Below are 19,509 nucleotides of genomic sequence, written 5' to 3'. Positions count from 1 at the left end.
CTGTTTCACATACCCACACAAACACAAAGGAAGGCTTTTGCTTACACATGCTAATGTGGGTGTGGGCTGAGTCTTCCGGGTGCAATGCCTAGGGAAGGAGTCCTCTCCGCGCCAACAGTCAGCTGGAAGTGGAGAAGAACAGGGTAGCAAACACCTATTCTATGCTTGGGGCGGAGATCACTAACTTTCCCAGGGCTGAACTCTTGGTGGTTATTTTTAAACAGTGTCCCAGAAAAGCAAAGTGGGAATTTAGGGCGGTAATCCTCAACTCAAGTCCTTATCTAGATGTCCAGACTCTGGGTGTGAAAAGGGCGACAAACTGTGAAACGCCTAGGCAGCAACTCAGACAAAACCACTAGTGGTTTAACGCATTCCAGTCCAGCCCAGGTCAGCTGGGGTGGGGTGGGGCAGCTTATGGTAAAAAGGGGAAGCCAGTCCAGCAGGCTCTCCAAAGTCCCCGCGATGGCTGCCCAGGGCTGCGCACTGTCCTGGATGTCGCTCAGGCTCCCGGCGCTGCTGCTGCTGCTTCTGCTGCTGCTGGCGCCCGGCTCTGCGGGAGCCTCAGGCGCGCGGTGGAGCGCGGAGGGTACCACCCCGCACCTGCAAAGCATCTTCCTGGGCCGCTGCTCCGAGTACCTCGCGCTGCTGAACCCCCAGCTGCGGTGAGCTCGGCAGGCAGGCAGGCAGGCAGGCAGCAGCTGGCGGACCTGGGGGCGCAGAAAGGGAGCGGACTAGGTGGGCAGAAGGGGCAGAAGTGTGCGGGGGGGGGGGGGGGGGAGGAAGTGGGCTCTCTGGAGGCCAGGAGGTTGTGGGGAGGGAAGACTGGGTTCTAAAGAACAGGGGCGTGCGGGAAGTAAGGGGTCCTGACCGGAGGGTGGTTGTGTGGGGAGGGTCGGGGTTCTGAAGATCAGGGGAGCCAAGGTTAGGAGAGTCTGGGGGTGACAGAAGTGGAGATCTGTCACATTGCGATGTGGCCTTTTCTTTTATAAACGTGTGTTCCTGCACAGGGACAAGAACTGCACGGACATCTGGGAGGCCTTTCAAGCGGTGCTGGCCAAGGACCCCTGCTCCGTGCTGCCCTCCGACTACGACCTTTTCATCAACCTCTCCAGGCACTCCATTCCCAGAGACAAGGTAACTAAGGCGCTCACGCGTGGCTCTGTCTTTACAGAGGCCAGAGGCGTGAGATTCCCGGTCTGCAGTGTGGCTGAAACATCAGCCACAACCTCCCAGAGCGCTTGCCCTGTGGGGCTCTGGGTGGGAAGGTGGCTTTATCTTCTCCAGTGATCCCGGCCTCCTGCCTGCCTGGGCAGAAGGAGATTTCCTAAGTCAACAAGTCAGTGCAGGAGTCACAAGGACGTCTGGATGTTGCCAAACTCCCCACCCCCCTGGGCTTTCTGTTTTTGTTTTTTGTTAATCCTCACCCGAGGATATTTTTCCATTGATTTTTTAGGGAGAGTGGAAGAGAGAGGGAAAGACAGAGAGAAACATTAATGTGAGAGAAATACATTGATAGGTTGCCTCCTGCACAAGCCCCAACCAGGGTCTGGGCTGGGGAGGAGCTTGCAACCAAAGTACATGACCTTGACCAGAATCAAACCCAGGACCCTCTGGTCCACAGTCCAAGGCTCTATCCACTGATCCAAACCGGCTAGGGCCAGGGCGGATTCTGGGTGACCTCTGTCCTCACTGATCCTAAGGGCCTGACCTTGAGTAATTCAGAAAGTGCTCAACATCAAGTAGCCTCCCAGAAAACCCATTTCTCCTTTTAATGGGCCTTAAGGTTATATCTCTTCAGTTCCAGTTTAAGAAAACCACATATCTGTACATTCTAATATGATAAATGAATGAAGTTATGTATTTATTTATTTTGGTTAATCCCACCTGAGGATATTTTTCCATTGATTTTTAGAGAGAGTGGGAGAGGGAGAGACAGAAAGAAACATTGATGTGAGAGAGACACATTAATTGGTTGCCTCCTGCACGCACCCCGACCAGGGCCGGGAACCTGCAACCAAGGTATGTGCCTTGACCGGAATCGGACCCAGGACCCTTCAGTCTGCAGGCTGATGCTCTATCCACTGAACCATACCGGCTATGGCGGGAGTTACTTTTGAAATCAGTGGCGGGGAGCCCCTGCAGTCAGCGAGTGTGGTAGCCGTGGTGTATGGTGGGTGCTCTGAGCTGTGGGTGGGCCAGGCTGTGGGCCTGGCCATGGCACAGCAGCTCTCTCTGGAGCGGGACATCACCCTTCACAGGGCCTGAAATCGTTTTTTTCACTTGGCATCAACATCACTTTATATCAGAGTGACATTTATCCAGCTGAAACCTTTACTTGAGCTCAGAAATAGGGACTCATCCTTGCTTGTACCACTGATACTGAGTCCATGAAATACCTAAATCATATAATGGAATAATTTAAAGACCTGTTAGGCAAGTGCTCAGTTCAGAAACGTGTGGTAGTCATCTCAAATATTTAAGTAGTGAAGTCCTTGAAAGATGGCAGTTTGATACTGAGGGTACAAGACTGCCAAAGATGACAGTACACCCAGAGACAAGCTCTCCAAGGTGAAGTCCGCTTGGCACTCACACAGAACACAACTACAGTGGCATGTCTGCTACTGCTGGGAGCTTCCTGATCTCCACAGGCAAAGTCTTGGCTGTACCTGCAAAGTGGGAAGGGTTGGGACCACAGTTTATAACCAATTCTGAGCAAGTCCCTCTGCCTTCCTTCTGTTCTATAACCCATAAAGTAAGCAGCTCGGTGCCTGACAAAATCCTGTCCATGACTGGAGATGGGACAAGAACAGTAATGGCATTCAAGAACAATGATGGAATTCTCAAATGTGTGTTTCCTGAAACCAAGCCAACTATTGTTCATGTTTTATTTCATCGATTAACTTTGAGATGGGGAAAACTACATTATATTTTACTGAACTGTGCATAATTGTGCCTTTTTTTGGTACCTATTTGACTTTCCATCAGGTTGAAATAATATTTTTGGCCACAGTTCTAAAGGGAATCAGCAGGTTACATCAGAGCTGTCACGTCAATTTCTTTGAAGATGGTAACTGTAGATAGAAAACTTGCTATAAAGCTAAATGCCTGCCTAAGTTAGATCTTTTGGTCATGTAGCTTGACTCAGAATATAGGTAAATATGAAACACAGCAAAAGAAGTCTGAATATTCAGAATCTTTACTTAGGTCCTAAAGTAACTGATAATCCACAATCACAAAACATTCCCACTAGGTCCTTTTTGCCATTTGTTTCATTTGAATAGTTTCCATATTGAAAAAATCTCCAATTATTTGATTTTAGTGTATATAATTTACACTTACAAAGCTATCGCTACTTCTACTCTTTAAATTCCCGTAGTACAAACCTCTTAAAAATGCCTTTGTTGTGTTTTATAAAATCAAGCTTTAAATGACAATGATAAAGTTAAATGTGTATATTTAAAAGAATAATAATTAAGAAAAGTGGCCTAAAATGTTTTCTTTGAACAGTGCCTTGAGTTTAAGGACTGTTAGAGAGCATTTTTATTTCTCTGGCATAATAATAATTCTTTTTTAAAAATATATATTTTATTGATTTTTTACAGAGTGGAAGGGAGAGGGATAGAGAGTTAGAAACATTGATGAGAGAGAAACATCGATCAGCTGCCTCCTGCACACTCCCTACTGGGTATGTAACTTGATTTTTAATTGTAAGTCAGGTAACATTGATGGTTACAAATGAAAAAAATCTTAACACTAATTTTTCCCTCTGTAAAAGAGGTAAATGGAGCCAGGCAGTTCAGAGATATAATAGACCAAAACCATGATTTTTAAGTATATGTTGAACCTGGCTGCTTCCCTGACAGTAAGGAGAGGAGCCATAAATTTTGTTCTCCTCTCTTGTCGATTTTGGTTCTAGTTGATGAACTCGGTAAGTATTTACTGAGCTACTTCCATGTGCTGGGCATTGTGCTAAGGGTTGAGGATGCGCCAGAGAACAAAACAGCCCTGCCCTCAGCGAGCTTCCTGTCTAGGCAGAGACCAGTTGGACTACTGAGGATCTGATGACATAATGAGTGAGCGGGGTGTTGCCTTTTGTCTTATTTTTATGTGAAAACAGTATAACTTTGTTTTCTTTTTTAAATTTTATTTTTCAATTACAGTTGACATAATATTTTATATTAGTTTCAGGTGTACAGCATAGTGGTTAGACAATCATGTATTTTATAAAGTGATCCCTCAAGTACCCACATAGATAGATATTGCACCATACATAGATATTACAATATTATTGACTATATTTCTTATGCTATACTTTACAGCCCTGTGACTATTTGTAACCACCAATTTGTACTTCTTAATCCGTTTATCTTTTTCGCCTCGTTCCCCAGCACCCCTCCCATCTGTCTGTTCTCTGTATCTATGAGTCTGCTTCTGTTTTGTTTGCTCATTTGTATTATTCTTTAGATTCCACATATAAGTAAAATCATATGGTATTATCTTTCTCTGTCTGACTTATTTCACTTAGCATAACACCCTCTAGGTCAATCCATGTTGTCGCAAATATTTTATAAATTGTTATAGGTACCACCTCTTCTTTATCCACTTATCTACTGATGGGCACTTGGGCTGCTTCCAAATCTTCACAGTTGTGAAATGACATTGCAGTGAACATAAGAGTGCATATATCTTTTTGAATTAGTGTTTTGTGTTTCTTCAGATACTTTTCCAGAAGTGGAATTGCTGGGTAAAAATACTATAACTTTATAGTGAGAATATTGCAGAATCATCTTCCAAAATTCAAGTTTTATACCCGCTGCTCTAGTAACACAAACATTGAAACACTGGTGCGTGGAGACAGAGAAAGGTTTATTCGATTTTTCCAGGGTGTCCAAGAGAGCAAGATCTCGCAAACCCATCTCTCCCCAAAAGCACAGCATGAAGTTTTTCTGCAGCTCGGGAGTAGGGGATGGGTAGTTCCGGGAACTGAGAGAGAAGTCTGTGTTTCTTTAGTCACAGATAACATTTTGTGCAGCCAGACTCCTGGGTGGCAGCAACTCATCATCACTGCTTTGGAGGCATTCTTTCCTTCTGCAAGGCAAACTCATAAATTTCCCTCAGGACCCTGAAGTCATCATCTCCTGCTTGACAACGAAACCCCACCCCAGCAACTTAGGACACATTCGTAAGAAGAGAAGAGCAGTTAATGTGAACAAAGGCCTAACCAGGAATTAAATTAATTAATTCTAACTGCCCCCAAAATGAGGGGCACTAAAATCACCTGGGGTTCAGCTACAGGAACTATAAAGTATACTATAAAAGGAATATATTGCATAGCATCCTAAACACAGCTGTGGAAGAAGAGGCGGGGCTCACGCTCTCCATTTTCCAGATGTGGAAGCTGAGGCACAGGGAGAGAATATGCCTTGGTCAAGATCACATATCTGATTTATCACAAACCCAGGTCCCTTGATCTTCTTTTAAATCCAGGGGTCTTCATACACACATGGGCACACACACACTGTATTGTACTACTGGGAAAAGATTTCACTAACATTTGCAGGATACCCTTGGACTAACAGGAAGAAATGAAGACCAAGAAAGGAAAGTGCATTTGCTGTGAGGCAGGTCAGAGTTGAATAAGAAATGGGTTGCCTGACTGAGCTTGATGACATTGTGCCTGAAAAAAGTTTGTTTAGATTTCATTTTATATTTGAATGTTGTGTTTGTTTTTACGTAGTCCCTGTTCTGGGAAAATAACCAGTTCCTTGTAGCCAGCTACTCGGAGAAAACCCGTCGCTTCATGCCTTTGGGCGATGTACTGTACGGCAGGATTGTGGATTTTCTGATCTGGTGTCGGCAGGAAAATGCCTCTGGTAAGACTCCTGCACAACACACAAGACAAATAAGAGTTCTTGCCTGGCCAGCGTGTCTCAGTGGTTGGGGGTCAACCTATGAACCAGGAGGTCACTGTTGGATTCCTGGTCGGGGCCCATAACTGGGTTGTGGGCTCAATCCCTAGTGTGGGGCGTGCAGTAGGCAGCAGATCAATGATTCTCTCTCAGCATTGATGTTTCTATCTCTCTCTCCCTCTCCCTTCCTCTCTGAAATAATAAAATGGAATAGTTGTTTCTTTCTTAAAAAAAAGAAAAAGAAAAAAAGAAAAATAAGAGTTCTTGTTTACTAGGCACTTGCCATTTGTGCTAAATGCTTTCATATGCATTTACTTCATTTCCTTCCCCACCACCACCACCAATCCTCTGAAGTAGGTGGCAATAATAACAATCACCATAGCAGATAGAATCTATCTTTTGATGGGTATGTCCTAAGCACTTTATGTATATTAACTGCTGTAGACCAATTCCAGCATGTCATACAAGAATTTCATCAAAAGGTTGATGAAACTTGGGGACTCAACAGGGTTGAGTCACAGATGTAGTCATCTGTTGGGAATGGCTAAAAACATTTCCCTAAAACATCCGTAGGCTATTCCCCAAACTGACAATGCCTCTGTACCCTTTGAAACCTTACCCTTTGAAGTGTATTATCTCCACCTTGCCTTAGGACAAATTGTGTTAATAAAAGCAAGGGTCCTAGACAAGGAGGCTCTCTTCAGTTCCTTTAGCTGAAGGTCCTCTGACCCCCAATGCCTTTCAAAATTATAACTCGTCTCCGGACTCTTTATTAGTCTCTGGATTTCTATGTCATCTACGTGCAGCCCCTTTTCCAGATTCCTGAACCCTTCTTGATGCTGGGACATGAACCCCAGCAATTAACTAGTTTAATCCCCATGGGACAGGACCAATCCTAATTCATATTTTGACAAATAAGGAAATTGAGGCACAGCAAGGTTAAGGAACTTGCTCAGGGGTGCACAGCTAGGAAGCAGCAGAGTCAAACAGCCTGACTCCAGAGCACATGCTCCCCACCCTGCACAACTGAGCCTCACTCTCCTCATTTTCCAGAGGGGGAAGCTGAGGCTTAGGGAGGTTAAGTCACTCGAAGAGGGAGAGGTCAGGATTCAACCCTTTCTGAAAGATCTGAGGCCTGGGCTCTGAAATCCCTCTCCAGGCTGCTCCAGCAGGTATTTCCAGATTAAAATCACAGTGAAAGTTAAGGTCAGGAGGACTGACCTGCGAGTAGGGACAGCTCTCCTCCTCCATCCAGCTCCCTGCTAGGAGCTGGCAGCATAAAGCCTCCCGACCCTCAGGGAGCTTATAGCCTTGAGAGGGAACTTTACTCATTATCGAGTGCTAGGACACAGGCAGGGCTGGGCTCCAGGGAGGAGCAGAGTGAGACACCAGCCAGACCAGGGTGTCCAGGAAGCTTCCAGGAGGCTCTTGGCTCTGGGTGAGCCTCAAAGGACAAGCAGGAGCAAGGCCAGCCGGGAAAGGAGGTGGGGGAAGGTGTTTCCTCCCTGAAGGCTAGAGATTCTTCCTCCCTGGGTATTAGAGATGTTTTAAATGTTAACCTAAGCACAGTTCTGCTTATTTTTCTCCATTCATTCTTTCATTCATCCATCCAACTAGAAGCCATAGAGTGCCTACTCTGTGCCAGGCCCTGGGAATATAGCAGAGAATCAAACAGAAAAATAATACCCCCCACTTTTTTATTATTTTTTACAGAGAGGAAGGGAGAGTGATAGAGAGTTAGAAACATCAATGAGAGAAAAATCGATCAGCTGCCTCCTGCATACCCCCTGCTGGAGATGTGCCTGCAACCAAGGTACATGCCCTTGACCAGAATCAAACCTGGGACCCTTTACTCCGCAGGCCGATGCTCTACCCACTGAAGGAGAGGGAGAGAAAGATAGAACATTAATCATGAGAATCATTGATCGGCTGCCTCCTGCACGCCCTACACTAGGGATCAAGCCCACAACCCAGGCATATTCCCTGATCAGGAATCAAACTGTGACCTCCTAGTTCAGTGATGGCGAACCTTTTAAGCTTGGCGTGTCAGCATTTTGAAAAACCCTAACTTAACGCTGGTGCCGTGTCACATATATAAATTTTTGATATTTTCAACCACAGTAAAACAAAGATTTCTATTTTTGATATTTATTTTATATATTTAAATGCCATTTAACAAAGAAAAATCAACCAAAAAAAAAATGAGTTCGCGTATCACCTCTGACACGTGTGTCATAGGTTCGCCGTCACTGTCCTAGTTCATAGGTCGACACTCAACCACTGAGCCATGCCAGCTGGGCTAAAACCCATTCTTAAATTATAGAGGGGCAATAAGACAATAGAGAGGCAAGTAAAATATATAGCCTTGCATAAGATTATAAGGACTACAGAGAAAAACAAAACAAGGGAAGAGGATGGAAGTGCTGGGCAGGGGGATGAGGGGAGAGGAAAGTGTCTCAGTGTCACATAGGCCCAGGGAAAGCCTCACCCCTCATGAGAAGCCGATATTTGAGCAAAGCCTTTAATAAAGGAGATGAGGAAGAGCATTCATGACAGAGTGAACAGCAGGTGCAAAGGCCCTGAGTTGGGGGTGTGTCTGGCATATTTAAGCATAGCAAGGAGGGCAGTAAGTAAAGAGTGAAGTGGGGCAGTCTTGTGGGACCGAGCCCTTAACCCGTGGTGTCTATGCTAACTCTGCATAGTTAGTGTCTGAACTAAATTGAATTGTGGGACCCCCAGCCTGGAGAGTTTGGAGGAGTGATTGTTGTCAGAAGTGTTGAGAGTAAAGCAGCTCAGAGAAAGTGTCCCAGAAAAATCACAGGTTATTCCCCACCTCTCTGATTCGATCGATGCCATCTTCTAAGGGGTCTTTGTTTAAAAAGGAAGTGAAGCCCAGAGTTTAGGACCAGAAAAATAATGCTACGTTCATGTCATGGTATCTCGTGGAGCTATGAACAATGATGGTCTGGCTTTGTGTCTGTTGATCTGGTGATGTGTTTGTGATATATTTGTAAGTGAAAAAATCAAGTTAATTCAAATAAAAAATATACACACAAATACATATGAAATTATACACATGAAAAAACTCAAGAAGATATCAAACCCGAACTGTTCTTGCTAGGAATTTGAAGTCATACATTTTTTATTTTTTAGTATTTATTTTTATTGATTTCAGGGAGGAAGGGAGAGGGAGAGAGAGAAACATCAATAATGAGAGAGAATCATTGATCAGCTGCCTCTTGCATGTCACCTACTAGGGATTGACCCTGCAACTGGGCATGTGCCCCAACCAGGAATCGAACTGTAACCTTCTAGTTCATAGGTCAATGCTCAGCCCACTGAGCCACGCCAGTTGGGCTGAAGTCATACATTTTTTTCTTATCCATATTTACTTCAGTTTTTGTTTTTTAGTTTAGATAATAAACTATTTTTTAAAATACATTTTTATTGATTTTTAGAGAGGAAGAGAGAGGAGTAGAGAGTTAGAAACATCAATGAGAGAGAAACATCATTGATCAGCTGCCTCCTGCTTGCACCCCTACTGGGGATTGAGCCTGCAACCTGGGCATGTGCCCTGACCGGGAATCTAATCACCAACCTCTTGGTTCCTGGGTCAGTGCTCAACCACTAAGTCATATTGGCCAGGCTAGAATAAACTATTTTTAATGAAGAGAATTCTTCAACTAGATAAATGATCATTAATAATACTCAACAGTTGTTCATAGTTTAAGAGCAAGAAAGTATAAAACAGGAAAATACAGAAATTACTTTTGGGACAAATACCACCTAAAGCCGTGGCTGTCAGAAATGGTGGGGGGAGCAGTGGCAAGCCAGAGAGTTTGATTCCGATCCTCCATGCCATGTACCATCCCTGGGACCTCTCTGAGGCTCAAAGATCTCTGAGAAATTTGGTCTCTGACCTGCCCCCATGATAACCAGAACTATGTTCAAGACTAGAGTGTGTAATTTACATAAGTAATTACCACTTTCTTATACTGATCCTCTCTTGAGTTATGCAATGGGCCTTGCACCTTAACAACATTACAGGTGATCACGTTTGCACCTCCCTGAACACATCGCCTGCCTTCAGGGACACATTGTGTCCTGCTTGGTTCTCCCTGGAACAACTTGTCAATTAGCATGTTCCTTTTTTTTTATTTGTTTGTTTTTTAATAGAGTATATAGTGAACAAATATCATATATATATATATATCTACTGAATTATGTCCTTAAAGTTAATACAATTTAATATATTTGAATATGTTATAAAATGTCTATTTTCTGGCTAAGACTATCACTTTCTGTTTTTCTTGTATTTACTTCCAAACCAGGGCTAATTGGAGAAGGTACTTCTTCCAGTGAAGCAAAGTTGTATGTGGGTTTTTTAAAATCCCTTTACTAGCATTCCAGTAGAGAATAACCCAGCTAACATGCTGGTGGCTGGTCAGGCTCACTCATTAGCCAACTGCTCAGTTCTTCACCTTCCTCGCATCTGCACCGAGCAAGATGATATGTCTCCGTATCACGGATTGGGAGGACACTCACCAGGCTCCTGTGGATTGGGTGGGCAGAACTGTGACTGCTCAGCTTGAGCACATTGTGCAGAACACAGGATAAATATATTTTTCAGAGCCAGAAAATACCTTTAGTTAATTCTTTCCAATATCCTCTTTGAAATGAAATGTGTTTGTTTTCCTCCTAGGACTCGATTACCAATCATGCCCTGACTCAGAGGGTTGTGAAGACAATGCTGTGGATTCTTTCTGGAAAAGGGCATCCATGCAGGTAATCCTGGGGTGCACGGCTAAGGGCTGGGCACAGAAGGGACACTCGAGCATGGGACGGAGGGGGTCAGAGATGTTCGGAGACTGGGCCATCGGGTCATCACGTACCTTCTTAGAGCCTCACTTTCCACCTTTTCAGGACTCTGATTTAGTCTCTTTTCTCCATAAAGTTGTGTGGACTTGAGCTTAACATGGCACAGAGATGTTCAATTAGTGTTCATCAGAGATGAGGATTTTTTTTTTTTTATTGCTTAAAGTATTACGAAGAGTATTACATATGTCTCCTTTTTTTTCTCCCCCGCCCTTGACAATCAAATAGTCGTTATTGCTGTCAAGTGGTGGTGGTTGTTAGGATTTCAAATCAATGTGATTAATATATATATTTCAGGGAGGAACAGAGAAGGAGCGAGAGATAGAAACATCAATAATGAGAGAGAATTATTGATCGGCTGCCTCCTGCATGTCTCCTATTGGGGATTGAGCCCTCAACCTGGTCATGTACCCTGACCGGGAATCAAATTGTGACCTCCTGGTTCATAGGTTGATGCTCAACCACTGAGCCACTCCAGCTGGGCTCGAATAATTGTGATTTTGATTGATATATAAAATAGAGTGGCCCCTACTTTCTGGGAGGCCCTGGGACACCTGATATCTAGAGGTGAGAGTCAGAAATGTCTCTAAGACTGATGCCCGTGGGCGAGGAGGTGAGAGAGGACTGAGGACAAACTGGAGATCCAGAAATGGTCTCCTTGAGGGAAGTCTATCCCTCAGAGAATGTTGTCACCAGGGGTGATGGTAGTCATCAGTAGCTGTTAAATGCCAGTGAGTACAGTTCACATTTTCTCCCACCAGGTTGGAACAAATATTAGAAATTAATGGGGGTTAAGTCTTTAGCTCGGTGCATGGCAAAGAGCTGCCTAATATTAAATGTTCCCTGTATTGACTAGGTGGCCCACGGACTTCAGGGTCCCCTGACCCATCGCTGCCAACCAACCCCCTTTCAGGGCTATCTGTGTCTCTTTGGGTCCCATTTCCTGCTCTGCATTCCCAGGTGTCCACCGGGTCCATTGTTAATCAGGGTAAGAGGGACTTTGGTCAAATCCTCCACCACAGATGCCGTTGGGAGCTAAGCAGAGGGCCTGCTCTGGACAAATGCATTATATACTCATCCAGTGCTCTCCAGGCCGCTCCGATGGGAGCCCTGTGTTTGAAATGAAATGTGTTGAAATAGCCACTCCCCATAAGCTCTGCTTTGAGTACAGGCTCCAGGCAGTTGGCTATGGATGCGTTGTCACCTGGATGTGGATCATAAGGGCAACTCAGGGCACATGCAAGAATCAACCAGGAAATGCATGTATAAGTGGAACAGCATATCGATGTCTCTCTCTTTCTCTAAAAACATATATATAATCTGTCCATTTCATAGCTGAAAAAAGAATCATTTCTTCTTGCAGTATGCACAGGACAGTTCTGGGGTGATCCACGTCATGCTGAATGGTTCAGAGCCAACAGGAGCCTATCCCGTAGAAGGGTAAGAACGCCAGCACCAACCAATACAGCAGAGATGCTAAAATGTTTATCTAGTTGTTTTGGAAGGAGGCTTATGAGAATGGTCCTAATCCCCAACCTAAGCAAAACCATTGAAAGACCTGGAGATCAGATATACTAGTATGTTTATCCAGTTACACCATTAACAGATGATGAATGCATGAATGAAATAAGTAACCGAAAAAGTTAAAGCTAAAAAATAGCCCCCAAAGACTTGAAAAAAAAAAAGTATTGTGTAACTCAGCTAACATTGAAATGGCAAAAGTATCATATTGCTTTAGGACTTTGAGAAATGTCTTTCCTGTTTTTCAGGTTTTTTGCAGATTTTGAAATTCCCTACCTCCAGAAGGATAAAATCACACGAATTGAGATCTGGGTTATGCATGAAATCGGGGGACCCAACCTGTAAGCTATGGTGCTCTTGGGGAGGGTAATCCTGCAAACCTGCTTCTCCCAGAGGGGATATTCTTGTCTGTTTTGCATTTTCATTTTTGGGAAAACAATAGTCTCTTTTTAAAATTTTTTTATTGATTGATTTTAGAGAGAGGAGGAGGAGGAGGAGAGAGAGAGAGAGAGAGAGAGAGAGAGAGAGAGATCTGTTGCACTTAGGCATTCATCGGTTAATTCTTTTTTTAAAAAAATATATTTTATTGATTTTTTACAGAGAGGAAGGGAGAGAGATAGAGAGTTAGAAACATCGATGAGAGAGAAACATCGATCAGCTGCCTCCTGCACATCCCCTACTGGGGATGTGCCTGCAACCAAGGCACATGCCCTCGACCGGAATCGAACCTGGGACCCTTCAGTCCGCAGGCCGACGCTCTATCCACTGAGCCAAACCGGTTTCGGCATCATCGGTTAATTCTTATATGTGCCCTGACCAGGGGTCAAACCCGCAGCCTTGGTGTATCAGGATGATGCTCTAAGCAACTGAGCTATTGTGCTCCCAGTAAAGTGAGGCAGGGTCCTGCCTTTGATATGAATATGAATACCATGCCTGTTGACCACACCTGTTTGCCTTTATACACCCCACCCCATGCTTAATCACAAAGGGGGGCAGCAAGAACCCCTGTTGATGAAAAAGTGGGGAAATGGACACCTCATATTCTGCTGGGGTGATTAGCTTGGGGTTCACTGTGGTGGTGCCTATCAAGAGCCTTAAAATGCATTCAAAAGCTTGGTACCAGAAAACCTACTTTTAGCACTTTATGCTTAGGAAACAAATAATGAAGGATGTGTATAAAAATGAAGCTTTATCAAGGTTTGTTGTAGTGTGCATGAGATTGAAATATATGAATGAACTTGATCTTTAAGAGGTGTCTGGTTTTAGGGATTATGTTCCAATTATGGAAGGGAGAGGACATAGGAATTAAAAACAAGGTCAGGCATGTATGTATGTCCACAGACAAGGGCAAATGCAGAAAACGAAATGCACGGACCGCAGAACTCCACTGTTATATTTCAAATCTCATGGGAATAAGTATATTTAAAAGGTCTAGAATGACATTCATCAAAATATTAGCAGCAGTTACCTCTGGTGTTGTAAGATTTGTTTTTCCCCCCCCTTTTGTTTATTTGCACTTTCTAATGTTTTTTGAATTGCATGTTTTGTTGCCATATAAAGCTTAACTTAATACACTGTAGGTAGGACAATTGGCAGTTGGCACTGGTCAGGGGCACTTCACAGAGGACTGTTGGTGGGTGGGGCCAAGAAACCCTGTGACGCACCTGGCACCTGCGCATGAGCCTGTGAGGCCCTCCCGGGGCACTTGACATGCAACCTTTGGACTGGGTGTTGGGTGCTCAGAGCAGCCCCTTTGGAGTACTGAGGGGTTACTGCAAGCAGGGCTTTTGGGTCCAAATATTTCTCCAGAAGAGGAGACTATCCCAGAAGCACATGGCCAAAATACATTTTAATTAACCTAGAAAAGACTCCTTCCATCCTCTTATTTTGTATTTCTGTGTTTGTGTTTTAGGGAATCCTGTGGAGAAGGCAGTGTGAAAATCCTGGAAGACAGACTGAAGGGGATGGGTGTTCAGTACAGCTGCACTAATAATCACCTGTGCGTGTCATATTACCATCGGTGCAGATAATCGGTGGTTTTGGGGGGTAGGGGTTGTTGAAAGGCATCAGCTCTGAAGACCAAGGGACCGTGCCTTCTGGGTTGTCACTGGGTGGGGGGAAGGTAGGTGCCTTCTGGCCAGGGTTCTGCCTGGCTCCACCCACTTCGGTCCAGAGCCCTTTTTAATTATGGAAGGACAGAGGGAGCAGCCCTTTCTCATTTGCACATATCCAGTTTGCCCTTCACCTGTGAAGGCACAGTGAGTAACCTGTGAACAGGAAGCATGGTGCCTATACCTTTGAGTGCCACACGCCTGTGGGGTCCTTCCCCATGAGAGGTGCTAAGGTGGAGTTTGTATGAGATACTTGCAGGCAGGTACATCTTGACTGTTGGCCAATAGGAAAATAGTACTAGCTACCATTGAGTGAGCGCATTGTGGGCCAGAAACTTTATGTACTTAAAATCAGATATTGTTTGCAGGCATTCCTGATTCTTGGAAATGTAGATGAGTTTGGCTCAAAGCCTGGGAGAGTGGGAAGCCCTGCCTTCAACTGGGAATTCCTCACCTATGTCTGCTCCCTGCTTTGTTCCTGGAGACTGGAGTCCAGCACTTCAAGGCTTAGCGGCTCTCCCCAACGTCTGAGGGTGTGGCAGGGTGCCAGTTACCTCTGCATCTCCTCCAGCGCCCACAGCCGTCCAGCTGGCTCTGCCACCCTCCGCCTTCTCAAGGATGCCAGGGGCTGGGTAATCTTCCCGTTCGAGCGAAGCCCCTGGAAGTGTGGATCTCCCCCAACCCCTGCCTCCCCAGGAAAATGAGTCCCTCAAAGCTGTTCTCTTAAACCCACAGCTCGAAGTTGTCCATTTTATTCATCTATTGTTGTTAATGCTTTCAGTAAGCTCAACAGTCAGCTGTTGTTACCACCCAAAGGCATGTGAAAGCTAATAATCTTTTTTTAAAGAAATATAACATATATACAGAAAAATGCACAAACCATAGACATCCAGTTGCATGAATTTTCACAAGTTCAACTTACATGTGTAACCAGCACTCAGACGAAGAAACAGAATGAAACTGGGACCCCAGTGTCTTCCCTGGCTTCCCTTTCAGTATCTCTCTAAACGAGCAAGGTCATGAGTTGGTTTTGTCTGTTTTAAAGCTTTATACAAATAGCCCCATTTTATGGATGTGCAGCGTAAGGATCAGAGAGGTTAAGTAAGTTTCCCAAGGTCACCGTTCAGTGACAGACAGACCTGAGTTTTGAATCCAGCATTGTGTGGCCTTGAAGTGTGCTCTTCCTTTCTTTCTACTGTAGGACTCTTCTTTCTTCATGCACCAAATTTTAGTAAATTTTGTAAAAGTTATTTCTTACTTTAAAACAGCTCAAGGATGGAGAAAATGGGCTAAAAATTTCACATTCATGGCCACTTTGCTTTGGTTCAGGATCGTCCTGAGGAGGCTGTCTTATTTTAAGTCATTGATACCGGTGTGAGGCCCAACCAGAGTTCAAGTTCTCCTTCCTGGCTCACAGCTGCCCTCAGGGTCTCAGCCTGTTTTTATTTCCCCTTCTAGGTCCCCACCTAAGCTGGCCTCTGGGCTGTAACCTTGAAGCCCGGCCCAGCTCCAATTTCTTTGCTGCCATGAGTTGGTCTGTGTTCAGGTGGTCTTTGTGTTGCTCCTGGGAGCATAGAGGAGGTAACAGAAAGTTTAAATGACAGAGATTAACGAATCAAACTCTAAGCTCCGTGTACATGAGAACTCCTGCCCCTCAAAATGTGGGTGATGTAGCCTCTTGCAAATTTTGGCGAGGTCTTATCTTTGCATACCCTGTCTTGCCTCCTGGTTGGTTTCTCTTAGCACTGTACTGAACCAGACTTAATCCTGTTCACCCGAAGTCCCCTCCAGTCACCCTGCCATGAGAGAGCCTCTCTTGGGGATGCCTCCTATCTGATGTCCAGTGTGCCACCTCTGCCTTGCTCCTCTGTTGTCTCCTGTTTCCCTCCCCTCCCAGCTTCCTGGGGACCCCACATCTTCCCCTTCCATGGTGCAGAGTAGTTTAGCTTGCTTTGCTGAAGCCTGGACAACAGCCATCATCCATGTGCTTCAAGTCCAACCTTCTGCCCTCATTGACGGTTTTCCCCCAGTAAAAATAGTACATCCATGCAGAAGTGAATCCATGCTTGGGCCCCAGAGTGAGCCTGCAAGGTTCAAATTCAGCTCCCCAGCTTGCTACTGTGAGCATGTGGGCAAGTCCTGTGGACAGCTTTCTCCACTGTAAACTGGAGATGATAATAGTACCAGTTCTATGTCATTGTTGTGAGGATTCAATGATATAATTGATGTAATTAATATATGTAATTCTCAGTACATAATGCTGGCTAATATTTTTTAAAAGAAGCTGTGTTCTTCACAGGTCAGAGACTTTATGTCCCTAGGATTTTGCAGGAACACCACAAACATTCGATGATTGAAAGCCATTTAAACAATCCCTTGCCAGGGAGAGGTCAATGGGGGGAAAAGGAGACTCATGTAATACTTCAAACAATAAAAGGAATTAAACAAACAAACAAAAACGAATCCTTAAATCTTTTCATTCTATAGGCCGGTGAAACTCTTAATGTGTGTGGACCACAGCACGCATCCTGACTGTGCCTTAACTTCGTAAGTAAATGTCCTAACCCAACCTCATTGCTTCCCCAGAGATACCCAGTCCTTACTCTATAGAACACGGATGAATTGCAATATGAGTTGCTAAATGCCGACTGCAGAGTCAGGTTTGCACTTCTTTGGCCTGGTGCAGATATGACCTGGCTGAGCCTAACTCCCACCATGCACTGCAGAGCTGAGCCTGCCCCGGTGCAGCAGAAATTCTAGGAGGACCTTTTAAAATGATTTCTTATTCCTAATATGTTATAAAATTACATACTTTTTTGGGGAAAGGTAATGCATATGCATGGGATGAAATTCATAGTATAAAAAAGTTGAGAAAGCGAACAATTTTCCTTCCTCTATTCCTAGCCATCCAATTCCCTTACCCAGAGGCAGCCACTACTTCTTTTCATTTTTTATTTTTTTCAATTAAAGTTCACATTCAAGACTATTTTGCCACTAGTTCTAATTTCTTGTGTATCCTAAAATATTCTGTGCTTGTAACAACACACACACACACACACACACACACACACATTTCTCTTATACTGTGCATATAAATGATAGTACACATGGGATTCTACAACTTTCCTTTTCCACATAATAGTGTATCTGGTGCTGCTTTCATATCTATGGATGAAGCTGCCCCCCCCTTTTGAACAGGTCTGTGGTGTTTTGTGGTACGTATGTATCACGACTTACTTAACCCCTTACCCATAGGTGAGCATTTAGATTGTTCCCCATATTTACTTGTCACCAACCATGAAGAAGAGGATATCTTTTCCCTCTGCTCCATTTCCTCAGAGTAATTTCCTTTAGCATTTTTGGTTCATCTCTTGCTGTATGTCCTCAATGCTCAGGCCTACACATGCGTTACAGATGCAGATGTAAGTTTGCTGCTTTGGTTTTGGTTTGGTCTTATTTCCTTTTGTGCCTTTGTTTCTGTACAAAAAGCAATCATTCCAGACATACTATTCTGTGGGCTTTTTTCACTCAGCAGTGGAAGGGGGTCCTTCCACGTCTGGTCACGCTCTCTGACTTGGTTTTTCAGTGGCTACAGAGTGGTCTGTAGGAGGGCCACTCCGCCATTAATCACTGTCTAGTCATAGGCGGACTCATTTGTAGGTTGTTTTGTTGCTATAAACAATGCTGAGGTACAACCCGTGAGTGTACGCTTTGAGCTCTCGTGAAAGCATTTGTGTAGGACAGATCACCCGCAATGGACGTGTGTGTAGTCTGAATGCTGATGTTTCTGAGAGGATGCACATGCGTACACACCCACCAAAGTATAAGGTGGGTGCCTCTTCCCCCCGCCCCCCACCCCCGTTGCCAAATGTGAATCCTGACAGTTTTTCTTTTTTCTTTTTTTGTAGCTCAGTGCCTGATTAAGCTTTGATTGCGGAAACATCCACTTCCACAATGGCTGTTTCCAGTGAACAAGCCACCAGCCACAGGACTGAAGAGCCAGCGCACAGCCCCCTTTGAGTTTCCTAAGTTTTAGAGATCTTGGTTGATTCAATAACTGCTCATTCAGGCCACTGTTTTTTCTACTTGCTCTCGCTTTAAATCCCCTCTCTTAAGTTTTAAATTCACCAGTAAAGACTGAGTCCCCAAAACGCTAAGCCTTCACCCATGACCCGAGTAAAAGCAGAACCCCAGACCTGTGTGTGTTCTCGCTCTACCCGCAACTTCACTGTGTGTCCCAGGTACTCTGGGTAATTTCCAGGTCCTATAAGTAATAAACTTTCCCCCCTCAAAGTTCTGTGATGGTTATTGCTAAAGGGCATTTTGCAACCATGAGGAGAACCACAAGGGTTGGCACAGCCACAGTGCTGGATATTGGGAAGCTGAGGCTGGCACAAAACATGGGGATTATCTATGTCTGAATCTGTACCTGTACCTAATTCTAGGTAGACTTACAGGTAAAACATAGTGCTTTATTGTCATTTTCATTTGTGTTGGCAGGAAGATTTCCCTTTCATTTCTTTCCATCTGCTAAAATCATACTTACCTTTGAGGACCCAACTCCAAATGCCCCTCTCTACAAGGTTTTCCTGAGTCTACAGGTGGATGGAAGAGCTCCCTTCTCTGTGCTCCAAGGACTTTGTACTTAGCTTGAAGACAGTACTTCCGCTTTCTAGCCTCGTTACATGACACTCCACAACATCTGTCTGCTTTTCTTGACTTGGATATCGCATCAACGTCCTCTCTGTGTGTCTCATAACAGTTGCACATAGTAGGTGCTCCATGAATGTCTGCTGGATCCATTTGTCCATCCACAAGGGGAAGAGAACTAGTCAGGGCTGGACATCAGCGGTGTGCCAGGCATTGTGCTATGTGCCTTGCATAGAATGTTTCCTTCATCCTTTTAACTGGCCCATTAGACAGAAAGATAGAAACTGCTCATCAGCCCCATACAGCTCTTCTCCCCTTCATTTTGTAGCAGAGCTTTTGCATATTGGGTCAGGTTCATGGCTGCCAAGAAAAACGAGTGTCCTTCCTAGCCTCCCTTTCACTGTGGCTGCGTGATGTGTGCAGCTCCTGGGTGAAGCACTGGA

The 19,509-nt window shown here is 44.6% G+C and overlaps 1 protein-coding gene and 1 pseudogene across 3 annotated transcripts; both read left to right on the top strand.

Annotated features, from left to right (window-relative positions):
• The first annotated feature begins 432 nt into the window (after nucleotides 1-432).
• BST1 (bone marrow stromal cell antigen 1) lies at nucleotides 433-18,709 on the top strand. Of its 3 annotated transcripts, XM_059675129.1 has the most exons (9): nucleotides 433-662; nucleotides 1,008-1,134; nucleotides 5,738-5,873; nucleotides 10,612-10,694; nucleotides 12,148-12,224; nucleotides 12,554-12,646; nucleotides 14,218-14,304; nucleotides 16,904-16,963; nucleotides 18,325-18,709. In XM_059675129.1, the coding sequence occupies exons 1-9, from the start codon at nucleotides 463-465 to the stop codon at nucleotides 18,338-18,340; spliced, it is 879 nt and encodes a 292-aa protein (XP_059531112.1). In that variant the 5' UTR covers nucleotides 433-462; the 3' UTR covers nucleotides 18,341-18,709. The 3 variants fall into 3 exon arrangements, with proteins under 3 accessions (XP_059531112.1, XP_059531132.1, XP_059531121.1); XM_059675149.1 differs by lacking the exon at nucleotides 14,218-14,304; XM_059675138.1 differs by lacking the exon at nucleotides 18,325-18,709 and having other exon boundaries at nucleotides 16,904-16,967.
• On the top strand, nucleotides 1,145-3,685 carry LOC132221164 (mitotic spindle assembly checkpoint protein MAD2A-like; annotated as a pseudogene).
• Nucleotides 18,710-19,509: the final 800 nt, after the last annotated feature.

This window comes from Myotis daubentonii, chromosome 1, assembly GCF_963259705.1.
Source record: "Myotis daubentonii chromosome 1, mMyoDau2.1, whole genome shotgun sequence".
Taxonomy (NCBI): Eukaryota; Metazoa; Chordata; class Mammalia; order Chiroptera; family Vespertilionidae; genus Myotis; species Myotis daubentonii.
The sequence above is the reverse complement of the archived record's forward strand: the minus strand, read 5'-3'. Positions and strand labels throughout refer to the sequence as shown.